Source organism: Macaca mulatta, chromosome 8 (assembly GCF_049350105.2).
Source record: "Macaca mulatta isolate MMU2019108-1 chromosome 8, T2T-MMU8v2.0, whole genome shotgun sequence".
NCBI lineage: Eukaryota > Metazoa > Chordata > Mammalia > Primates > Cercopithecidae > Macaca > Macaca mulatta.
The window spans coordinates 23754815-23777996 of record NC_133413.1 but is presented as its reverse complement, the minus strand read 5'-3'; the positions used below and the strand labels follow the sequence as shown (position 1 = coordinate 23777996).

The window sequence follows — 23182 nt, the reverse complement described above, 5'->3', positions numbered from 1 at the left end:
GGGTTCTGAACAGCGCAGGCTCCCATCTTGGCCTCTTCCAGGCCCCAAGCCGCAGGAATCTCCCCCTGGCGCTCCCACAAGCTTCGGCTGCTGAGGAGGGAGGCCAGAGGACACAGATGGGGGACCACAGGCACACCCCAGTCCCTCACCTTCACCCCTGGAGCCAGGCTGGAAGTGGGAGGCCGGGCCTCAGAGCCTGGGGCCTCCAGTCCATGTTAGACCCTCTACAAGCATCTCCCCTGGCACACTCAGGTCCCAGCCACCCTCAGGGGAGCTGGGGAGGAAGGGAGTGTTACTCAGTCATGTAAACAACCTCTACCAGCCTGCCTTGCCACAGAACTGGCCTCTGGGGGGAGGCCAGGGGCAGGGTGAATCGATGCCAACACAGCCCAAGTCCGGCCCAGTGCCCGCTCCTTTAGGACCCTGCTCCCCAGGACCCCCACTATTCTCAATTGGTAGAAGGCTCTAGGCCTTGCTCATCCCTTAGGAGGAAGGCTTCTGGCTCTTCAGGGCTTCCCTCTGCGGGGATGGTGGTGTGACTTGGGACCAAGCTAGAGGCATCCAGAACCCATGGCTTCCATGGGATGGGAAAGAGGGAGTGCAGCTTCTGTCCCAGGCAGGCTGAGGATGGCTTCCGAAGGGAGCCAGGGTAGCTGAGGGTGGGAGGTGGGTGCCTGAGGGGAAGGGAAGCGCCCGTTGGGCGTGTGGGTTTCTGTGTGAGTCTGAATCTGTCTGTGTGTGTTTGAATCTGTCTGTTTGTGTCTGCACTGGAACCACCCCCGCAGTGGAGCCGGGATGCTTCCTCGGGTGGAGGGTGCCCTGCTTTTCCATTTCCTCTCCTCCTCTCTGTGCTCTCCCGGGAGCCACTCCCATGGGCGCCTCTCCAGCCCCTGGCCTGGAAGCACCAGGAACCCTGGGGATGGGGCAAACACTCACAGCCCGGGGTCTGGAGCCGGTGTGGGAGCTCATCTGGGCCCATGACCTCTCCAGACATTTGGCGAAATCAAGGCCCTTAGACCAGGGACAGACCCGAGCCCAGGCCCTCCCAGAGGTCCTAGGCCGCAACCCTTTGTGCCCTTGGGCTCTGGAAGGGGTTTGGGAAGGGTTTGGGGTGGAAGATGGCAAAGAGCAGCTTGACCAGGTGAGGATGAGGCAGGGCAGACACAGGCCAGTGGGGCGTGCCATGTGCCAGAGCTGGAGATGACCAGGAGCCAGTGGCCCGGCAGGCACAGCCCGGCTGGCGTGGGCCAGAGCGCCCATCACTGACCCGTGAGAACTCGTCTGCCCCTGCCGGCTCTGGCACTGCCCCCTCCCAGCCACCCCGCCCTAGCACCCTGGGGGGCACCCCGCCCCACCGTGGCCTGGTCCGGCCCCTCCCGCCCTTTGCTCCAGTTCCCGGGCTTGGCACCTATAGTGGAGGTGCCGCCCGCCTGCCAGGCTCCGGGGCCGGGCCCACGGGAGGGTGGGGCGGCTGGGAAGCTGGCACGCTGCCCCGGGGGAGCCTCTCTCGGCAGGCGCCCGGGTGCGGCGGGGGGGAGGGGGAACAAAGGGCTCATTCTCCCCGTGCGCAGCCGGTGGCATCGCCGGGGCGTTGGCGGAAGCCCCCGGGGCCCGGGAGGGGGCAGGCCCAGGCGCGGCCGCCGAATCACGGGCTCCTGTTTCCCGCAGGGTGCTGGAGGAGGAAACCGGCGGAGCAGCTTCCCCACTCTCAGTTGCGCGTCTGGCGATGGCGATCAGAGGTCCTGCTGCGCTCTCCGCCGCGCTCTACCTCCATTAGCCGCGCTGCGCGGTACTGCGCCCTCGCCGGTGCCTCTCTCCTGGGTCCCAGGATCGGCACCCCCATCCAGGCACGACCCCCTCCCCCGGCCCCTCGGCCTTTCCCCCCACTCGGCCATCTCCGACCCGGGGCGCGTGTTCCCCCCGGCCCGGCGCCTTCTCTCCCTCCGGGGGCACCCGCTCCCTAGCCCCGGCCCGGCCCTCCCCGCGGCGCAGCACGGAGTCTCGGCGTCCCATGGCGCAACCCACGGCCTCGGCCCAGAAGCTGGTGCGGCCGATCCGCGCGGTGTGCCGCATCCTGCAGATCCCGGAGTCCGACCCCTCCAACCTGCGGCCCTAGAGCGCCCCCGCCGCCCCGGGGAAAGGAGAGCGCGAGCGCGCTGAGCAGAGCGGGAGAACGCATCCTCGCCCGCCGGCCGGGAGGCCCCGGAGCTGGCCCATGGGGAGCAGGCGCCCGGTGCCGGCCACGACGACCGCCACCGCCTGCGCCGCGACCGGCCGGTGAAGCCCAGGTAAGCACCAGGAGCGCGCCGCCTAGGGACACTCGTGGAGGGGGATTTCTGAGCCGAGCCTGCGGTGCCCGTACGGAGTGAGTTCCCCGTGCCCCTCTGGGCTGGGCCACCCATTCTGACACCTGAAAGTTAGGATGCCCGACGCGGCCAGACCACGGCAGAGCCGTGGCTCCAGAAAACCTGGGCGCCCTGTGCCACTGCGCCGTCACCTCCTGCCTGGGGCTTCGTCGCGCTGGCCGAGGGGACCGCGCCAAGAGAGCGCTGCCGCTCTAGTGCCACCTGTCATACTGGTCCCTTGTACGCACGTTCAATTTTCCCTCCCTTGCCTCTCTCTGGGGCCCAGCCCGCTTTCCCCGCCTCCTTCCCTCTCCCCTCCCCGCCAAGCTGAAGTTTCCAGCGGCGGTGGCGGCTGCCCTGGCACTGCTGGCAGGGCTAGGGCAACTTGACCCATCCAGCTGAGGCTTCTTAATCCCCCTCCCCTGTGCCGGCGCGTTCTTCCCGCTGGGGGCCAGGGCGGGGTTCCTAGCCCCCTGCAGTTGTCCTGGGACTCTGCTTGAGAAGCTGAGAAACTGCAGGGCTCTGGGAAGAGGCTGACTCAGGGCCGCCCAGGTGTAGAGAGAGACACAGCCAGCGGCCCTGGCTGGCAGCTTTCCCCAGTGACTCCAGCCTGCCAGGCCTGCACTTCCCATGGCTACAAACCTGGCTGGGGCTGTAGGCTAGGGTTGGGCTAGCAGCACCCCCAAAACCACTGATTGCAGGATGAGAAGAATCCTCTGAGACGACCCAACCCTCAAGGGCACACTGAGGCCCAGAGGAGTGACAAGACTTGCCCAGGGCCATGCAGCATAGGACAGAGTCAGGCTCAGGATCCAGCCTTTCTCCTCGTTCAGGGCCTTCCACTTTCTGTCCTGCCTCATGGGTTGTGAGCAGATTCCTAGCTCCGTGAGGCCAGGACATGCCCTACTAGCCATGGCAGCCTCCGCTGAGGGGCACTGGCCTAGGTGGAATTTGGGGAAGGGATGATATCCCCATACTGGAGGAACAAGATGCGTCCGGCTGCATGTGGAGAGGCAGCACGGTGCCCAGTTGTGGGCTGGCACTTGCCTTACTGGTTTGAGCTGCCTCGGTGCTGCCAGGGCAGTGCCCACTCTGTGCCAGGCAGTAAGGTGCTTGGGGAATGTGCCCCAGAAGCTCATGCTTTGATGGTTATGCTCCAGGGACCCCCCCTCTGGGAGAGCCCCATGAGGGCAGGAGAGTGATGGAGAGTTCGCCCAGCTTCCTGAAGGGCACCTGGGAGAAGACGGCCCCAGAGAACAGCATCGTCAGACAGGAGCCCGGCAGCCCGCCTCGAGATGGCCTGCACCGTGGGCCGCTGTGCCTGGGAGAGCCTGCTCCCTTTTGGGGGGGCATCCCAAGCACCCCAGACTCCTGGCTTCCCCCTGGCTTCCCCCCGGGCCCCAAGGACACGCTCCCACTTGTGGAGGGCGAGGGCCCCCAGAATGGGGAGAGGAAGGTCAACTGGCTGGGCAGCAAAGAGGGACTGCGCTGGAAGGAGGCCATGCTTACCCATCCGCTGGCATTCTGCGGGCCAGCGTGCCCACCTCGCTGTGGCCCCCTGATGCCTGAGCATAGTGGTGGCCATCTCAAGAGTGACCCTGTGGCCTTCCGGCCCTGGCACTGCCCTTTCCTTCTGGAGACCAAGATCCTGGAGCGAGCTCCCTTCTGGGTGCCCACCTGCTTGCCACCCTACCTAGTGTCTGGCCTGCCCCCAGAGCGTCCATGTGACTGGCCCCTTGCCCCACACCCCTGGGTACACTCCGGGGGCCAGCCCAAAGTGCCCTCTGCCTTCAGCTTAGGCAGCAAGGTGAGTGCAGGGGCAGAGAGGGTACCTGTGGCTCTGGCCTTGCAAAGTGGCTCGGTGGTCCCCAAGCTGCCCTTCCACTGTGATGAAAAGAGAAGGCAGCACCGAGGTAGAGGGGTCTATCAGCTTGGAGCTGTCCCAGGCCCCACAGTCAACCCCAAGCAAGCCCTTCCCTGAGCAGCTCCATCTCTCTAGGCCTCCCCTGCCCTCAGGTCATTGCAGCCACTGACTCATCCATTGTCTGCCTAGGATAAGGTCCTGGGAACTGTGGCCTTGGAATGTGTGGCTTGTCCTGGGAGGAGATGGGCGAGCAGACAAGGCCTCTCTATCTAAGAGTGGGATGTGCAGGGGACCCCATGGCCCATGTCTAGGGTACCTCCCCCATAGATGACTCCCACTCCCAGGGATGAGATTTTAGAACACTTAAAACTCAGTATGGCACAGGACACCAAACGGCCCAAACAGACCCTGGATGCCCTTTGGCTGTGCCAGGCATTCACCCTTTAGTTCTTAGACTTCCTTGTGAGGAAGTCTGAGAAATCCTGGGGGAGGAGGTGGGGGTTGCCAGGACAGTGTCGGAGGCACTCCAGAGACCTAGGGCAGTGCCATTGATTAATCAGAGTGTGAGGGCTTCAGTATTCTCCCTTCCTTCTTGCTTGTCAGTTCTGCCCATACATTTAGGCACGGGGAGCCCAAGTCAGCCCAGGCGTAACACTTTCTCCCCTCTGTAGGGCTTTTACCACAAGGATCCGAGCATTCTCAGGTTGGCAAAAGAGCCCTTGGCAGCTGTGGAACCTGGGTTGTTGGGTTTAAACCCTGGTGGGCACCTGCAGAGAGCCGGGGAGACCGAACGTCCTTCACTGCACCAGAGGGATGGAGAGATGGGAGCTGGCCGTCAGCAGAATCCTTGCCCACTCTTCCTGGGGCAGCCAGACACTGTGCCCCGGACCCCCTGGCCCGCTTATCCCCCAGGCCTCGTTCATACTCTTGGCAACGTCTGGGCTGGACCAAGCGATGGGAGCCTTGGGTACCAGCTGGGGCCACCAACCACACCAAGGTGCCCCTCTCCCGAGCCGCCTATCACCCAGCGGGGCTGCTGCTCATCCTATCCACCCATTAAAGATGGGGGTCTTGGCCCTTGTGGGAAGTGCCAGGAGGGCCTGGACGGGGTTGCCGGTGGAGCCAGCGAACCCAGCGAGGAAGTGAACAAGGCCTCTGGCCCCAGGGCCTGCCCCCCCGGCCACCACACCAAACTGAAGAAGACATGGCTCACACGGCACTCAGAGCAGTTTGAATGTCCACGCGGCTGCCCTGAGGCCGAGGAGAGGCCGGTTGCTCAGCTCCAGGCCCTCAAAAGGGCAGGCAGCCCGGAGATCCAAGGAGCAGTGGGCGGCCCAGCCCCCAAGCGGCCACCGGACCCTTTTCCAGGCACTGCAGAACAGGGGGCTGGGGGTTGGCAGGAGGTACGGGACACATCGATAGGGAACAAGGAGGCGGACTCGGGACACCATGATGACCAGAGAGGTAAGGGGGCCGGGAGGGGCTGCAGGCCCTGCGTGGGAGGGGGCAGCCGGGGCTGGGGCTTCGCATGGGGCGGGGTCCGTAGGCTTTATGAATGGACCACAGCCAGTGGTTAGCCTCCCACCTGGATCGCAATGGCTCTCTGGGAGTTCCTCAGCATCTCCAGGCCAGAGCCTTCCAGCAAGTAGCTTCTATCTCTGTCTCCTCCCAAGCCCTGGTGTGCTGGTAGCAGTATAATGACATGGTTCAGAGCACGGCTCTGGAGCCAGAGCACCTCGTCCCTGACTTTGCTGATTGGTAGCTGTGTGGCCTAGGATGAGCAACTTCACCTCTCTGGGCCTCAGTTACTTCATCTATAAAATAGGGATGAAGATGGCACCTACCTCAGGAAGACTACTGCAAAAGTTAAATGCTAGAATAATTCATAGCAAGGGTTTGGAAGAATTCCTGGCACCCAGTGAACACTCAGTAAACGTTCACTGCGATGACTGCTTGTGCCACAAATCCCTGTTTGGGGATTGCTTCTCCTGAAGGATCCCTTGTCCTGCCCCAGGAACGGCTGCTCTCTTGGCCAGAGGGAACTGGATACTCAGTTTGGACTCTGCCAGTGTTAGGGCTCTGGGCGCACCCTGGAGTCCTCTGCTACACTGTGCCCTCCACGGAGGGCCCTGGCACTGCCGGCCTCAGCCTCAGTTCTTCGGGATCACTTCAGTTTTTCAGCTTCCTGGACGGCTGGGTGTGGATCAGGACTCTCCATGGCCTTGCTCAAATGCCCCTGCACCTGGCATGGGCCTGTGTGTGCCCTCCCAGGCCTCTGCCCTGGCTGGGAAGTTGGCCCCTTCGCCTTCTTGGGTTACTGCACCTGTGGCCTGTGTCGAAACTCTCCGGCCTTCTCACCTTCCAGCGCCCTCCGTCCACTTTGGGATTGTCTCCTCATGTCACACAGCCAGCCGTATCACTAAGCCTTCAGTGGAGCTATCCAAAGTCTACACTGACTGGATCCTGCACATGTGTCAGGACGATCGCCCCAGCTGCCCAAAGCCTTGGGCTCAACACACAGACAACCTCTTCCCTCGCCTGCTGGTCCATGTCAGGGCATCCTCAGACTCCCTGCTCAGCCTGGCGTGCGAGCCTTCCAGCTGCCTGGTCCACTCTTGCTGGTTCTGAATTAAGCTTCAGAGGCCTGGGGCAAGGAACTGGGCTGGCTCTGAGTGTGGACGGGGTGGGCGCTAAGGCTGGGATGGGGTTCTCAGCAGCCCAGGAAGCCCAGACTCCTGACCTCCGCATTGTCCCCTCAGGACCCCGAGACGGCCAGGCCAGTCTCCAGGACCCAGGACTTCAGGACATACCATGCCTGGCTCTCCCTGCAAAACTGGCTCAATGCCAAAGTTGTGCCCAGGCAGCTGGAGAGGGAGGAGGGCCCGCCGGCCACTTTCAGCAAGTGCGGAGGTGAGCCGTTGCCCCTGGATGCCTCCAGTGCCCTCCCGCCAGGGCTCCCTCCTCATCTCCCCCTGCCCTCTCTCCAGATCACCTCTGGGAGGGGAACTGCAGCAGGAGGAAGACACAGCCGCCAACTCCAGCTCTGAGGAAGGCCCAGGGTCCGGCCCTGATGGCAGGCTCAGCACAGGACTCTCCAAGCACCTGCTCAGTAGTCTAGGGGACCGACTGTGCCGTCTGCTGCGGAGAGAGCGGGAAGCCCTGGCCTGGGCCCAGCGGGAAGGTGAACAGGACCTCCTGGGTCTGCATGGGGTCTCTGTAGGGGGAGCCCCAGGTGTCCCTCCCCTGACCCCACCCACACTGCCGGCTCCTAGACTTAAGGCAACCTCGGAAGAGCTCCTGGCCTGGGTGGGGACATCAGGAAGGTGTCAAACTGGGTACAGCCCAGTTCTCTGGGAGTTTTTGGGCTTGCTGGGAAAACAAGAATGAGTGCCAAGTATCTGCAAGGCACTGGGAGGTGGGGGAGCTCCTGAGGGGTTGGGGGTCAGGCGAAGCTCCTGGGCCTGGAGGGCTGGCAGGACCTGGGCTAAGGTCCCTCTGGCTGCAGGCGCTCCCTCTGGTCGCCTTTTCGCAGCAGAGGGAGTTCCTCGTAAGCACACAGCCCTGGGCTGCCGGTCAGTTTTTGGGTGGAGACCCCTGGGGCTCCCTCTTGCCTCAAACAGGCCAGGCCCCTTGGTGCATCTTCAGCCAGCTCCCTGCTCCCTGTCGGCTCCTGCCACTCCCAGCCTGGGTTCCCAGCACACACGCCACCCATCCTTCCTTTCCCGGCTCCCTGGAGCTTGTCATCCCCTCAGGCTTTGGCACTGGCTGTCCCAGTGTCTGGAATGCCCTGCTCCTCCCTTTCTACCTGGTGAATGAAAACTTACTCATCCTCTGGGGCCCTCTTGGGAAGCTCCCCCGCATTCCCATCCTCACCCTTCCCTGGCATTTTCCTCCAGCACCCGCCTCATGGTGCCATAGTCATTGCCATATTTATGGGTACATCTCCCTATCCAGAATGTGTGCACCGTGAGGCAGGGCCAAGTCCTGACCACCTCTGAGTCCAAAGGCAAGGCGTTCGTTGAACTGTACTCAGTGGCACCTTTTCCACCTACCAACAATGGCTTAGTCTGATACTTGGCTCTTAGAAAACCCCACTCCTGGCTGGGTGCAGTAGCTCACGCCTGTAATCCCAGCACTTTGGGAGGCCAAGGTGGGAGGATCACTTGAGCCCAGGAGATGGAGACTGCCGTGAGCTGTAATCACACCACTGCATTCCAGCCTAGGTGACAGAGTGAGACCCTATCTCAAAACAACGACAACAAAGTCTCCTGGAGGAAATGACACCTGGGCATGGTTACCATTTCTGGTAGCACATACGGCTTGGAGGGAAGGAGGTGGAGGAAAGAATGTGCTAGAAGTGGTGTGGATTAGTAATTCAGGGCCAGTGGGGAAGTCCCTGGGGCAGGGCTGGGTGTGGGGCAGGAATGGTGGAGCTGAGGTCTCCACTATCCCTGGAAAGCTTTGCTGGACAGGATGGTTTCTGCAGGGAGGCTCTTGACAGGGCTGAGGAGTAAGCAGTGGGTAGCTGTCGAGGGGCTTGTCTCCCTTCCCTGGGGGGCCCCTCCATGGAAGCTGCTCCCTGCTTCTCCTGCCCCTGCCTGGATCCTTGCCACATGAAGCCTTCCATTGGGGCCTGTTGCCTTCACCCTCTGACCCTGTTCTCTCCGTGGTCAGCAGGCCAAGGGCCAGCCGTGACAGAGGACAACCCAGGCATTCCACGCTGCTGCAGCCGTTGCCACCACGGACTCTTCAACACCCACTGGCGATGTCCCCGTTGCAGCCACCGGCTGTGTGTGGCCTGCGGTCGTGTGGCAGGCGCTGGGCGGGCCAGGGAGAAAGCAGGTAGGGAGAGGAGCTGGGGGTGGGAGGGCGGGATGGAGCCCTCAGGGGGACGGCTGCAAGCCTGTGGTCATTCGTTGACTGCCTCTCCCCAAAAAGCCCCCTACTCCCTGCGCAGCCCCAGCCTCAGCCACCGTGGCTCAATGCCCTTAGAGCAGACTTCCCCTCTCTGCAGATCAGAGGACCATGCCTGCGCCCTTGACCACCCTTAAACAAAGACGAATGTGCCCACTCGGTGTCTCCCACTCTGTTCACCCGGCACCTTTTAAAACCTGCTGTAACACTGTGAAGTGGGTATTATTGCTTTTGTTTTCCAGATAAGAAAAACTCAGAGGATAAGTGACTTGTCCGAAGTCACAGTTAGTAAAGTGTTGCAGCCAGGACTTAGACTCAGGTCTTCTGATTTCGTCCGGTTCTTTTCATGGTTCTCAGCTTTCTCCCCCTTGGCTCAAGTTGGCCATGGGAGAGCTTGAAATTTCCCTGTGTGTAGGAATGACCAAAAAGAGCTCCAGGGTCAGATACGTTTTAGAACATTGTCTTCCACATGGTTAGCCTCAGGGCTTGCAAAGCATCTCAGCACGTTAAAGGCTGTGCATTCTACAAGCAAAGAGTGCTGTGTCTCTATGTGACCCAGGTTTCCCAGAAAGCACGAGTTTTATGGACTATTGAGTCCCCTGATTTAGATATCATGTCCTGACCTTCTCTGACCTTAACCTGTGATTACCTTGATTTCTGGACCTGCAGCTTTTCCCTTCCTGCCCCACAGGCTCTCGGGAGCAGTCCACGGAGGAGTGCACGCAGGAGGCTGGGCACGCTGCCTGTTCCCTGACGCTGACCCAGTTTGTCTCCAGCCAGGGTGAGCCATCTTGGAGGGGTGGGGCGTGCAGAGGTTGGGTCCTGAGAGAGACCAGCTTCCTGTCTGATTATCCCTCCCCCCAGTGCCATGCCCTTCTGCTTGGCAAGGCCAAGCTGCCTGTTGGTCTACACTCACCACCAACCTCCCTCTCCTGCCCACCCCCACCCCCAGCTTTGGCAGAGCTGAGCACTGCAATGCACCAGGTCTGGGTCAAGTTTGATATCCGGGGGCACTGCCCCTGCCAAGCTGATGCCCGGGTGTGGGCCCCCGGGGATGCAGGCCAGCAGGTAAGACCCAGGGCATGCCACCGGTTGGGTATCATGCCTGCAAATGACTGAGCTTTGCAGGGGTTTGGCCCCCTTTGTTTTTTTGGTGGGGATGAAGAGCAAGAGAGAAGCCTGTGGAAACAGGCTAATTCCCACCTTGGGGATCAGGAGCCATGCACGATCTTGAGCGCTGGCCCCTCCCACCCCCACACCCTGGAGGTCCTCACCCCCTGCCTTCCTGGAGCATATCTGCCCTACTCTGTGCGTATTCTAGTTCAGCGCTTGCCACATCATGCTAGAGGTGCTTGTTGGTATGGCCCGGTCCCCAGGCCATGGGTTCCTTTGGGTGGAGTGTTGGCCCGCCTTCTCAGTATCCCCAGCACCTAACACCTAGCAGGCACTCAATGTGCATTTTGCAAAGTTTTTATGAAGTTCATGTTCTTATTATAAAAGTCATCCATTCAAAATAAATCGTTCATTGAATGCATTTTGGGTGCCAGACACTGTGTTATATACCCATTGTGGAAAATTTGGAAAATACAGACAAGTATAAGGAAGAAAATGATGATGACCTTAATGCCACCATTAGTTTTGACATATTTCTTTCCAGCCATTTGTCTATTTTAGTAGACTATAGACCCTACCATAGGTAGAAGTCTATGAGCAACTTTTTTCCACCTAATGTTATATCTTATAGCATTTTGCTCCTATAAACACGATTTTAGGACTGGCAAGAGTCCATTGTTCATTCTTGTGGGTTGTGTTGAACTGTGTCTGCCATTTTAAAATCTCTGGTTGGATTGGGGGGTGGTGGATGGGTTTAACAGAAGGAATTGACACAGAAAATGCCCCCAACTCCACAACCTTCGTGCAATGGCGACACCCACAGGACCAAGAGCATCAAAGAGGGTGAGCGGCTCCTCTTGCCCCTCGGCCTGTGCAGGAGGGAGGCTGGGCCAGAGTTTGAGGCAGGAGGGGACAGCCAGCAGAAGTCTCCAGGGATTTAGCAACCCTCTCACCCCCAATAATCTCCACCACTCCCCTCAGGACACGCCTCCAAACACCTTCTTTGGCCAGACCCCCCCGAACCCCTCTTTTTAGAGGCTCTGGAGCTGCCAGCAGGAAAGGCAGTAGCGTGGGGAGACCCAGTGCAGAGCTGCAGTGGGGGATGCTGGCTGGGGAGAGAGTGGGCTCAGCCAGGAAGAGAGGGACGAGCAGCATGGGCAAGAGGGCCTCAAGGGGAAGGGGAAGGACCAAACGCGAAGCCCCCCACCATCTTCCCCCCTAACAGAGACCCCCGATTCCACTGAGACCCCAGCAGAGGACCGTGCTGGCCAAGCGCCCCTGCCTTGTCCTTCTCTCTGCGAACTGCTGGCTTCCACCGCGGTCAAACTCTGCTTGGGTCATGAGCGAATACACATGGCCTTCGCCCCCGTCACTCCGGCCCTGCCCAGTGTGAGTGAGGGCATGGAGGGAGGGCTGGGAGCCAGGGGACCAGAGGCTGGGCCTGCCCTCCCTGCGGGGCCCAGCAGGTCCTGAGCCACTGTGCCCCTTCCTGCAGGATGACCGCATCACCAACATCCTGGACAGCATTATCGCACAGGTGGTGGAACGGAAGATCCAGGAGAAAGCCCTGGGGCCGGGGCTTCGAGCTGGCCCGGGCTTGCGCAAGGGCCTGGGCCTGCCTCTCTCTCCAGTGCGGCCCCGACTGCCTCCCCCGGGGGCTTTGCTGTGGCTGCAGGAGCCCCGGCCTCGGCCTCGGCGTGGCTTCCACCTCTTCCAGGAGCACTGGAGGCAGGGCCAGGTGAGGTGCTCTGCCCCTCCCCTCCCAGCCCTGGCCACCCCACCTGCCCCTTGGGGCCTTGTTCCCTAGGCCCAGACAGACCTAATGGCTCAGAGGGAGCAAGAGGGCTGTCTCTGAGCTGTTCACTGCCCTTACAACACACTCTTGCCTGGCCACGGCGGGCACCCTGGCCATTCTCCTCATGGCCTCCTTCCTTTCCCACCACAGCCTGTGTTGGTGTCAGGGATCCAAAGGACATTGCAGGGCAACCTGTGGGGGACAGAAGCTCTTGGGGCACTTGGAGGCCAGGTGCAGGCGCTGAGTCCCCTTGGGCCTCCCCAGCCCACCAGCCTGGGCAGCACAGCATTCTGGGAGGGCTTCTCCTGGCCTGAGCGTAAGTGTCCCCGACACAGGGGAGAGGGAGCTGGGAGCCCAAGCCCTAGGGACTGGGTGGCAGAGGAGTCCCAGAGTAACCCTGAGGGGCTGGAAGCAGGGGTTGCTGCTGCTGGGGCAGGGGCTTTGGAGCCGAGGAGGCCAATGGCCGTTCTGTCTCCTCCTGTAGTTCGCCCAAAGTCAGATGAGGGCTCTGTCCTCCTGCTGCATCGAGCTCTGGGGGATGAGGATACCAGCAGGTGTGTATGTCACCAAGGGCCAGCCCTACCTCCCCAGCCACTGAAGGCCCCGCCTGGTTCAGCCCTCCCCTCCTCCTCTGCCCCCCACCCCCACCCTGTGGCCCCCGGTACTCTCATGTTTGCCCTCTGGGAGTTACCCTGGCAGTGGGAGGGCCTTGATGGGGTCTCTGGTGCGCGGGTTGGGCCTGCTGGGCATGACCCCCTCGCCCCATAGGGTGGAGAACCTAGCTGCCAGCCTGCCACTCCCGGAGTACTGCGCCCACCGTGGAAAACTCAACCTGGCTTCCTACCTCCCACCTGGCCTTGCCCTGCGTCCACTGGAGCCCCAACTCTGGGCAGCCTATGGTGAGTGTCCCTCCACTCCTGCTCAGTCTCTACTCCCGTGCCTGTCATCTCAGGGCACACGAGCATCTGTGCCAAGGCCCTGGGGCTTGAAGTGCTTCTCTGATTCCATTTCTAATTGTTCTTTCTCTATTGCCATGCAGGTGTGAGCCCGCACCGGGGACACCTGGGGACCAAGAACCTCTGTGTGGAGGTGGCTGACCTGGTCAGCATCCTGGTGCACGCCGAGGCACCACTGCCTGCCTGGCACCGGGTACAGAAAGGTAGGTCCTCGGCCAGAGGCAGGAGGAGCAGGGACAAGATACAGAGGCGAGTGTCTGTTGCCACCAGCCCAGGGCCTGCCTGAGTTCTCTTTCCTCCTCAGACTTCCTTTCAGGCCTGGACGGGGAGGGGCTCTGGTCTCCGGGCAGCCAGGTCAGCACTGTGTGGCACGTGTTCCGGGCACAGGACGCCCAGCGCATCCGCCGCTTTCTCCAGATGGTGAGGAGGCAGCCGGGAGCCCTACCCTTCCCCCTGCTCAGCCCTAGAAGCTCGTCCAGTCCCACCCTAGTGTGCTCGCTCCCCGCCCCGCGCCCTCAGGTGAGCTGCACAGACCAACTCGCACAGACAGGTGCAGAGAAGGCAGAGGGGACCCAGAGTTCTGCCATGGGGCTCAGAGAAGCGGCAGGGGGTTGCGGCAGGACAGCCTGGACCTGATGATGAAATGACAGCACCAGCTGCCTGAGGCTGGACGTGGTACCAGGGCCTTAGGCGTAATATCTGTTACCTGTCTCAGTCCCCTGCCCCATGAGGCAGGTACTGCTCCTTTCCCATTGGCAAATGAGAACACCGAGGCTTAGTGGCAGGGCTGGGATCTGAGCTTCTGTCTGTCACGGCCCCAGGTCACTACTCTGTGCTACTCCTGGAGGCAGGCAGCCTTCCCTCCCTTCTGAGACTCCGTCCTGCTGCCCCTCTTTTGGTATTTGCATCTTGTTAGGGGAGACTGCCTGGAGGAGATGCTCCTGGAGGGGCTAGCAAGGAAGGGGGCTGAGGGAAGTAGAAAGAGAGATGGGTCAGGTAAGGAACCAAGGAAGGGGAAAGTGATGGGGTGGGCTGGAGGCAAGAAGCTTGGGGTGCAGGGGAGGAGAGTCCAGGGGTAAGGCGAGGGCAGCCACGTGGTTCCCAAGTCCAGCTGGGCCCTCATTATCCTGGGGAAAAGACTTCCACCTAGTGTCACCCCTCGCCAAAGCACACGCACGGAGACTTGCAGAGGCCAGCATGGTGTGCACCCCTCCAGCCCACAGGCATACACACGTGTAGATGCACACACAGATGCTGGGACATGCAGAGGGGAGCACACCTCCACACACAGATGGCCTCTTCCGGGCTGGGTGTGGCTGGCCGTGGGCAGTCCCCACGGCCCAACCCAGTGACTCACGGGGCAGGGCTGAGGGGCACAGTCTCCCTGGGTGGCCTGGGAAACACTGCTCAGCTCCAGGATGGACCTGAATCTCCAAGGGCAAAGGAATCTTGGCACCCAACCGGGACTCCTCTAGGGTCCCATCAGCTTCACTAGCCTTCCCTTCCCTGATGGCCCCATCTTGCAGCCCTAAGCCCAGGGGCAATGGCTGAGGTCCTTGCCGAAGGGGGTGGATTGGGCTGGTGGCGGGTTGGAGCATGATGCCGGCGTCCCCTTTGCACATGTTCCCTGGGCACCTCTGGCCTCCGCGAGTCCCTGCCTGCCCAGAGAGCTCCCTGCTCTGGTTGGGCTTGTGAGGTCCCCGTAGCTGTGGCTGCTGCAGAGACCTGGGCCTGGCCCGAAAGCCTGTTCACCCGCAGGCACTCACAGCCTCGCAGCGGTCCTTCCATTTTCCGCGTCCAGAATCTTAGGGAGACCCTGATGAACGCTTTGAGTTGTCTCCCCAGGGACATACAGCTCCCTGCTCACCCACCACTTAGCACACAATTCTGGCCATTCCAGACTAAGAAGTCCTGGTAGACAGTTTATGAACTGGGATTATGCAGGACGTCTCCCTTGGCTTTGCAGAAAGGGGCACCATTGAGAGAAGGAGCAGAGGGGCTGAGGTCACAGAGGCTGTTAAAGGCCTCCAGCCCCAGAAAAGCAGGGATTCAGTCTGCCCCCCTGTAGGGCCTTGAACCCCTTCCTTCTAAGCTCCTTCCAGCCAAATGTGTGTTCTGCCAACCTGAGCTGCCCCAGCCCCAAACAAACCCAACCCTACCCTCCCTGCCGGCCCTTCAAGACTTGACCCTTCAGCTCTTTTCTCCACCTCTGGCCTCTGCAAAGTCCATGTCCCATCCTCCTGCAGCCCTGCCCTTCCCTCCCCATCTTGCTCATTCCCCCTTCTCTTCTTTGAGGTGTGCCCGGCCGGGGCAGGCGCCCTGGAGCCTGGTGCCCCAGGCAGCTGTTACCTGGACGCAGGGCTGCGGCGGCGCCTGCGGGAGGAGTGGGGCGTGAGCTGCTGGACCCTGCTCCAGGCCCCCGGAGAGGCCGTGCTGGTGCCTGCAGGGGCTCCCCACCAGGTGCTTCCCGGCGGGCAGGGGCTCTGCGGGGAGATCAGGCTGGCAGGAGCAACCCGATCAAGGCTGCAGGCATCCAACATCACCTCAATACCCAAGAGCCGGGCAGGGCAGGGAGCCGCACACTGCTGTGGGGAACAGAAAACAGGGGAGCCAAGAGGCCTTGAAGACCCTGAGCCCAACTGGGACTGGCGCCAGAGTCCACTACTGTTTTCCTGGGCATGCTGATGTCAGGGGGCTCGCGGGGAGACTTCGGGGTCTCTCTGGCAGTCCTGACACCCGGTTTTGGCCCAGCCTTTGAAGTGTCCAGTGGTGCATCCAGGAATCTGCTCTCTGAGAGCTAGGGGTGGGGAGTGGGTGTCATTAGAGGAAGCGAACCTCAGGGACCAGGGGGACAGGGAGAGGATGTGTGATCTTGAGCCTCACTGTCCATGTTCCCCTGACACAGGTGCAGGGCCTGGTGAGCACAGTCAGCGTCACTCAGCACTTCCTCTCCCCTGAGACCTCTGCCCTCTCTGCTCAGCTCTGCCACCAGGGATCCAGCCTTCACCCTGACTGCCGCCTGCTTTGTGCCCAGGTGAGTGGGATGTGGGCCAGCAGGCTGGGTGTGCTGCCCAAGCCTCCCACCTCCCTGTGCCACAGCTTCGGTGGACATAGCAGATACCACCCTGTGCCAAGCATGCAGTTACCCTGTGCAGGGGCAGGGTATTCTTTTTATTTTGTTTCGTTTTGTTTTTTGAGATGGAGTCTTGCTCTGTCGCCCAGGCTGGAGTGGAGCTCCCTGCAACCTCCGCCTTCTGGGTTCAAGCGATTCTCTGGTCTCAGTCTCCTAAGTAGCTGGGATTACAGGCGCCCACCACCACATCTGGCTAATTTTTTTTTTTTTTTTTTTGATTTTTAGTAGAGGTGGGGTTTCACCATGTTGGCCAGACTGGTCTCGAACTCCTGACCTCGAATGATCTACCCACTTCCGCCTCCCAAAGTGCTGGGATTACAGGTGTGAGCCACTGCACCTGGCCAGAGTATTCCTTTTAAGCAGGGTGGGGGACAGTGGGGGGTCCAGGAATGTGGCTGAAAATGCTTTGTCCTCTCTCTTTTTCCTAGATGGACTGGGCTGTGTTCCAAGCAGTGAAGGTGGCCGTGGGGACATTGCAGGAGGCCAAATAGAGGGATGCTGGGTGTTTGGGGTCGGGGTGGGGACAGGTAGACCAGGTGCTCAGCCCAGGTACAACTTTAGCAGGGAATGACGCTAGGGGACTTGAGGATTTCTGGTCAACCCCACAAGCACCACTCCGGGCACAAGCAGAGCACCCTGTTCTCCTCCCCCTTAAGCCAACAACCACAGTGCCACCTAGCTCACACCTGTCCTTCTCAGGCTGGCACCTCCCCCACCCTGTGCCGCTCTCCATGGTACCAGGCCTGCATTGGGGTCGATTGACTTCCTCCAACCCCCATTCCTCCCCGACCCAGGAGACAAACAGCCCTTCCTTGGGGGACCTCGGGAATCATTCTGGCTTAAGCAACACCTGCTGCTGCTCACTCTTGCTGAGCCTGCTCTACTGCCCCAGCTCCGCTTCTACCACCGCATCCCCACTGGGCTCACTGCAGGCATGCTGAACAAGGGGTCCCTGACCTTCCGCCCTCCTGCCAAAAGATCTGGGGAGTGTGAGGAGAGGGTGGCATCAGGAGCTGCTCAGGCTTGGCTGAGGGAGCGGCATGGGCGATGTCACTCAGCCCCTTCCAGGTCCGCCCGCTTCCCTCCTTCATGATTTCCATTAAAGTCTGTTGTTTTGTGACTGCTGCCAGTGTGGTTGGCCCTGCCCCTGCAGGCCACATGGTCCAGGGAGGGAGGGGGACATGGAAATCTGCCCTAGAGTAGAGGCAAATGGAGTAGGGCAGCCTGGAGCTGGGGCCTGAGGGACAGGACACCACTGCCTGCTCTTCCTCCTTCCTCCGGGGCCTGGGTCCTTGCCTCCCACTGAGGAACCTTTGGGTGGGGTGGAGGGCTATTCCCCAGAGATGCTCCTGAGTGTAACAGGAGGCAAGGCAGAGTCCTGGGGCACAGCCACGAGGTGACCTCCCTGTGCAGAGACTCCGGAGCCCTACTCCACCCAGCAAGCTGCAGGCTGCCCCATCTCTCCCGTCTACCTTGACCTGGAGATCCAGAGGTGTGGCCCAGAGGAGCCCTTGCCCCACCTGTCTGCTCTTGGTGGCCGTGACCGACGCCAGGCCCAGCCACCCTGGGACTCAGCCTGACTGCTTCAGACAGCCGACCCCTCCTTGTCCCCACTCCACGCCTGCAGCCTTCCGGTGGCGCTCTGCCCTCTCCAGCTTCCCTTGTGTATCTCAGCCCTACAAAGAGAAACACTCCCACTCTTGTCATACCTAATTGTTCCTGCTGTGGTTTGGGGAATTTTTTTATTAAATAAAGTTTTTTTTTTTTATTATAAGTGTAATATACTTTCAGAACATTTAGAAAATAAGAAAGTCACCTTCAAGCCTATCATTACACACCTCCAACTACTATGAATATTTTGGCGTATTCCCTCCCAGTGCTTTCCCCAAGGATTTGCTGTACACATGGCTGGATTGCTGTTTTGTCCTTGGTTTCTTTCTTTCAACACCATATCATAATCATTTTCTGTGTTTCTACCTAACCATCATTTTAAATGACTGCTTATATTCCATTAAGCGGCTTTGCCATGATTTACAAAATCATCCTTTATTAAAAAAAAAAAAAAGCAGGGCTTTCTTCATTGTTTGGAGAACTCAGTTATTTTCATTTTTTTATGGGATAAAGAGGAGAAAAGAAAAAACTGAGAACTCTACGTTTACTTTGCTATTGTTTTCATTTAATTGATCTCATCTGGCCAGGCGAGGTGGTTCACCCCTGTAATCCTAGCACTTTGGGAGGCAGAGGCAGGTGGATCACTTGAGGTCAGGAGTTCAAGACCAGCCTGGCTAACATGGTGAAACCCTGTCTCTACTAAAATACCAAAAAAAAAAAAAAAAAAAAATTAGCCGGGCATGGTGGCAGACGCCTGTAATCGCAGCTACTCCAGAGGCTGAGGCAGAAGAATCGCTTGAACCTGGGAGGTGGAGATTGCAATGACCTGAGATCATGCCACTGCACTCCAGCCTGGGGGACAGAGCAAGACTCTGTCTCTAAAATAATAATAATCATTATTATTATTAATCTCATTTCACTCCTTTCATTAAAATGATTTCAGTTAATCCATTATCATGATTTTCAGACAGATAGGATTTATTTCCATTTTACAGAAGAAGAAATAGGCAAACTAGTCGGGCGCGGTGGCTCAAGCCTGTAATCCCAGCACTTTGGGAGGCCGAGCCAGGCGGATCACGAGGTCAGGAGATTGAGACCATCCCGGCTAACCCGGTGAAACCCCGTCTCTACTAAAAAAAATACAAAAAACTAGCCGGGCGAGGTGGCGGGTGCCTGTAGTCCCAGCTACTTGGGAGGCTGAGGCAGGAGAATGGCGTGTAGCAGAGCTTGCAGTGAGCTGAGATCCGGCCACTGCACTCCAGCCTGGGTGACACAGCGAGACTCCGTCTCAAAAAAAAAAAAAAAAAAAAAAAAAAAAGGCAAACTACAATTAAGTAAATTACCCAAGGTCATATAGCAATTTTAGTGGCAGAACGGGATTTGAACCAAGTTTTCTGAGTCAAGCCACCTGTTCACATTATAGTCTTAACTCTTAGTGGAATTTAAAGACAGGCTTGCCCTCCTGTCTGTCCTCCTCCTTCCAATGTATGTGCTTTATTTTATAGCTGATCATGTTCCAAGTGGTCCTGAATGACCCATTCCTACCTACGTTTCATCTTTTGTTTGAGACAGGGTCTCACTCCGTCACCCAGGCTGGAATGCAGTGACGCAATCTCAGCTCACTGCAACCTCTGCCTCCCGGACTCATGCCATCCTCCCACCTCAGCCTCCTGAGAAGCTGGGACTACAGGTGCCGTGCCACCATGCCTAATTTTGGTAGTTTTCGTAGAGACAGGGTCTTGCCACACTGCCCAGGCTGGTCTCGAACTCCTGGGCTCAAGCAATCTGCCCACCTTGGCCTCCCAAAGTTCTGGGATTACAAGCATGATCCACCATGCCTCACTTCATCTTCCGTAGTCATGTCCTGATGTCACCTCAGAACCCCAAATCTGGGGTCATTCCTGTGGGAAGACGGTTCTCTGAATTTTACCCATTAGGGGTGGGGACAGTGCATCACTGAGCCTCTGTCTTCCCCAAAAGACCTCATCTCCTCTTCACCCCCTTTGTCCTTCCAGGTGGGTCACAATGCCCTTGAGGATATATTTAGCCTCTTTGTAAACAGAAGTGAATCAATGTTCATTTGTCCCAGCATTGTTCCTCAGAATGCAGCCAGGCCAGGTAGGGACTGAGCCTGAGACTCCTCGTGGGGCACTCGGTGGCACTGTTCCTCACAGAGACTCTTGGGCCTCTGCTGCTCACAGGGTCTACCAGCCGTGCTCTGCTGCAGCCCCTCTGTCGCTCAGAAATCCCAGACATACAACCAGCCAAGCTGGAAGTGAGCGCAGGGTTGCATATCCAATGCCTTCTTTCCTTTTTCTCTGATAAAATCCTTAGACTTTTTTTTTTTCCCTTTTTACCCAGGAGCATAGATTCAAGTTGCCCTGAATATACATGCTCAGGCTTTTTATTTTGAAATAATTTTAGATTTACAGCTGAGTCACAAAGATAGCACAGGAAGTTCCCAATTATCCTTCACCCAGCCTCCCCTATTGTGAACATCTTACATAACCATGGTGCCTTGATCAAAACTACGAAATTAATATTGATACCACACTACTAACGAAGCAACAGGCCTCACTGGGATTTCACCAGTTTTTTCACGAATGCCCTTTTTCTGTTCCAGGATCCAACCATGCCTGCATTTGACAGATGGCCCGGAGGGTAGATGTGGCATCCCCAGGGTCCCTCAGAGAGCTAGCCTGTGGCCAGCCCTCCCTCTCCCACTGTAGCTTGGGTTCCTGCCCTCCTCACCTTCCTACCTTGTCAAGACACAGGTCTTGTTGCTCTGTCCATGACTCTAGCATCACAGACGCCCTGATACCACCTTGTCCTGCCTGCCCCTGTCCCTGTCCCCATCCCCATGGCCACCTACCCAGGCCTTCCTGCTCATGTGCTTCCCCCCGCTCACCCCGGCACATGCACACACATGCCCTGAAATGGCTGGCTCCAGCTTGGCTCCCGTGGGTGCTGGGAGCATTAGGCTACTCCCATTCACCAGGCTGTGTGGCCCACCACACTGGCCAGGGTTCTTCCCTCTCTGGGACTGGAGGACACACAGTTGACTTGATGGGGACCCTGGTGGTTCCTATCCAGCCTCCCGTCCTCCCTCAGCTGCCTCCCTTGCCTCGGCGCCTCTCCAGCCTCTGTCTGGCTGCTGTTCTCTCCCAAGGCCTTGGGAACGCCTGCCTCTCTGTTGTCTCAGCACTCCCTTCCCAGTTTACAAGGGGCTTTTGGGGAGGGCTTTCCCCCCCGGGATAATGGGAGGCATGGAGCCATGGTTTGCTGCGGTCTCTGCTCTCTGGGCAGTGAGGCTTTCTGTTGTTTACCTTAGGCTGCCTCTGAAGCTCCCAGAGCCCTGCCCAGACATGATCTCACTCTCTCAAATCATCCCTGCGAGGCAGACAGGAGTCTGGGACCAACCTGCCCCACTTCACAGGTGGGAAAACTGAGGGATTCACACATGTGCGGGCACGCACAAGACACACAAACACACACACACACACACACACACACACACACACACACAGAGCAAATATGTTGATAAGTTGCTCTGCAGTCCTGGGGTCCCGTGCCTGCAGTTATTTGGGAGGTGAGAGGTCCAGGATAGGGCTTGGCCCAGCTGCATTCAGCAAGTGCCTCAAAATTCATGGGCCTTGTAGGGATATCCCACAGCCTAACACGGGGCCCTGCCTCCAGGGAGCCTGTGGTATCAGCAGGTGAGAGGAGTCTAAAGAAACACATCCTGCGTTGCTGAAGTTCCTCAGTCCAATTCTAAGGCAGCTCTACAGGCACATTTCACCAGGCATGGTGGCTCATGCCTGCAACCACAGAACTTTGGGAGGCCAAGGCAGGAGGATCAGTGAGGCCAGGAGTTCAAGACCAGCCTGGACAATATAGCAAGACCCTTGTTTCTACAAAGAAATAAAAATTAAAAATTAAAAATTTAGCCGGGCATGGTGGTGCACACCTGCAGCCCCAGCTACTCAGGAGTCTGGGGCAGGAGGACAGCTTAAACCCAAGAGATCAAGGCTGTAGTAGGGTCTGTGATCATGCCACTGCACCTCCAATCTGAGCAACAGAGTGAAATCCTGTCTCTAGGGGGTAACAAAAGGCACATTTCATGAGGGTGGGCCTTGCGTGTTGTAGCAAGAAGTGCTGTGGTGGAGAGGGCCCACTCCTGAGGGTCGGTGGGCTGCCTGGGGACGGTGCCCAGTACTGGACAATCCACACAGCTCCTCTCCGATTGTCGTGCCTTCCCAACACCCCTGTAAAACAATAATTGTTATGACCCTACTCTACAAATAAGAAAATTGAGGCTCACAGCTCACCCAGGAGCACAGAGCAAGCCAGCCAGCAGCGGCTGGCCATCTGGCTCCAGGTCCTGAGCTTTGTCCACGCCATCAAGCAGGGAGGCACACAAAACCAGCCGAGGGAGAAGAAAGGGGTGGCCTCTGCCGGGTGAGAAGCCAGACGGCCTGCTTCGCAGATCCCTTCCAGCTGGCCTTGCCTTCCAGTTCTGAGGGGCGGGTGAAGGAGGAAAGGCAGAGCTGGGAGAGGAGCAGGCGCTCGCCACAACAACCCCCACCCTGCTCTCCACGCGCCAGGTCCTGCACGCTAGGTGGGAGGGTGACGACAAGGATGGAGGAGCAGGGCCCCACCCCCGCCCTCCCCGGGCGCACCATCTGCAGCGGAGAGGGCCTTGAGCTGCGTGGGAAATGCGGTGGGCAGAGGGACACTGATGAGGACGGGCCGGCTGACGGCAGCCCTCTCTCAGCCCCCGACTCTTCCCGCCATCCCCAGCCCTTCCCTTCCATCCTCCCAGCGCCTGTCACTCTTCCTGCCCAAACCAAGCATTTAGCACTTAGTCTCGAACCCTCAGCTGACTCCTCATCTAGGACTCCGTCTCTCTCTCCAACTACAACAGAATCTCCTTAAAGGCAGGGGTTTATGTCCCCCTCCCCACAGGCCACGTGACATTTATTACTCTTGAATGGAGTGAGAAGAAAGTTACTTGGGAGATGATCAACTCCGGCAATGCCATCGTGTGTTCACGGCAACAGCGGGGCAGTGGGTCCAAGGGGCGGCCCCGGGCCTCCGTAACGTCACCGGGCTTGTCGCGTCATAGTCGCCTACCCCTGCGGCGCAACGCGCCCTGCAGGAAGGATGACGTCACGGTCGGAGCTCCCGCAGACCAGTGCGCGCTCGGGGAGTAGGCGAGTCGGGGGCGGCTGGGAGACGTCCTGAGCGCGCGGGACTGACAGGCGGCAGAACCCGGGCGGGGTCCTCCAGAGCTGGCCCGGCGCCCACCCAGTTGCCCGGCGGCCCCGGGTGGCCCCGCCCCTTCGGAGACTGCCGCGGGCCGGCCAATCCGGGCAGGCTGCGGCGCCGCGCAGCCTATCAGCGGCCAGGGCTCGCGTGCGCTTCCGCGTTCGCGTGCGCTTCCGCGTTCTC

The 23182-nt window shown here is 59.1% G+C and overlaps 2 protein-coding genes across 13 annotated transcripts; both read left to right on the top strand.

The window, feature by feature from the left end:
• The first annotated feature begins 1710 nt into the window (after positions 1-1710).
• On the top strand, positions 1711-2116 carry HRURF (HR upstream open reading frame). Its single transcript, XM_077943222.1, has one exon. It carries the CDS (start codon positions 2012-2014, stop codon positions 2114-2116), a length of 105 nt encoding a protein of 34 aa, XP_077799348.1. The 5' UTR covers positions 1711-2011.
• On the top strand, positions 1711-17240 carry HR (HR lysine demethylase and nuclear receptor corepressor). 12 transcript variants are annotated; one of them, XM_015144888.3, is made up of 19 exons: positions 1711-2288; positions 3506-4152; positions 4881-5673; positions 6969-7119; positions 7197-7390; positions 8887-9051; positions 9815-9904; positions 10076-10191; positions 10998-11079; positions 11462-11625; positions 11732-11974; positions 12182-12347; positions 12516-12585; positions 12800-12930; positions 13071-13190; positions 13292-13407; positions 15283-15447; positions 15893-16021; positions 16549-17240. In XM_015144888.3, the coding sequence occupies exons 2-19, from the start codon at positions 3547-3549 to the stop codon at positions 16609-16611; spliced, it is 3564 nt and encodes a 1187-aa protein (XP_015000374.3). In that variant the 5' UTR covers positions 1711-2288; positions 3506-3546; the 3' UTR covers positions 16612-17240.
• The last annotated feature ends 5942 nt before the right edge of the window (positions 17241-23182 follow it).

Excerpts from the sequence above, each read along its gene's own strand:
- HRURF (XM_077943222.1), top strand. The coding sequence starts at position 2,012 with ATGGCGCAACCCACGGCCTCGGCCCAGAAGCTGGTGCGGCCGATCCGC.
- HR (XM_077942243.1), top strand. The coding sequence starts at position 3,547 with ATGGAGAGTTCGCCCAGCTTCCTGAAGGGCACCTGGGAGAAGACGGCC. Across the intron at positions 11,975-12,181 it reads AGCACTGGAGGCAGGGCCAG|CCTGTGTTGGTGTCAGGGAT; the intron begins GTGAGGTGCTCT and ends TTCCCACCACAG. Across the intron at positions 12,931-13,070 it reads CCAACTCTGGGCAGCCTATG|GTGTGAGCCCGCACCGGGGA; the intron begins GTGAGTGTCCCT and ends ATTGCCATGCAG.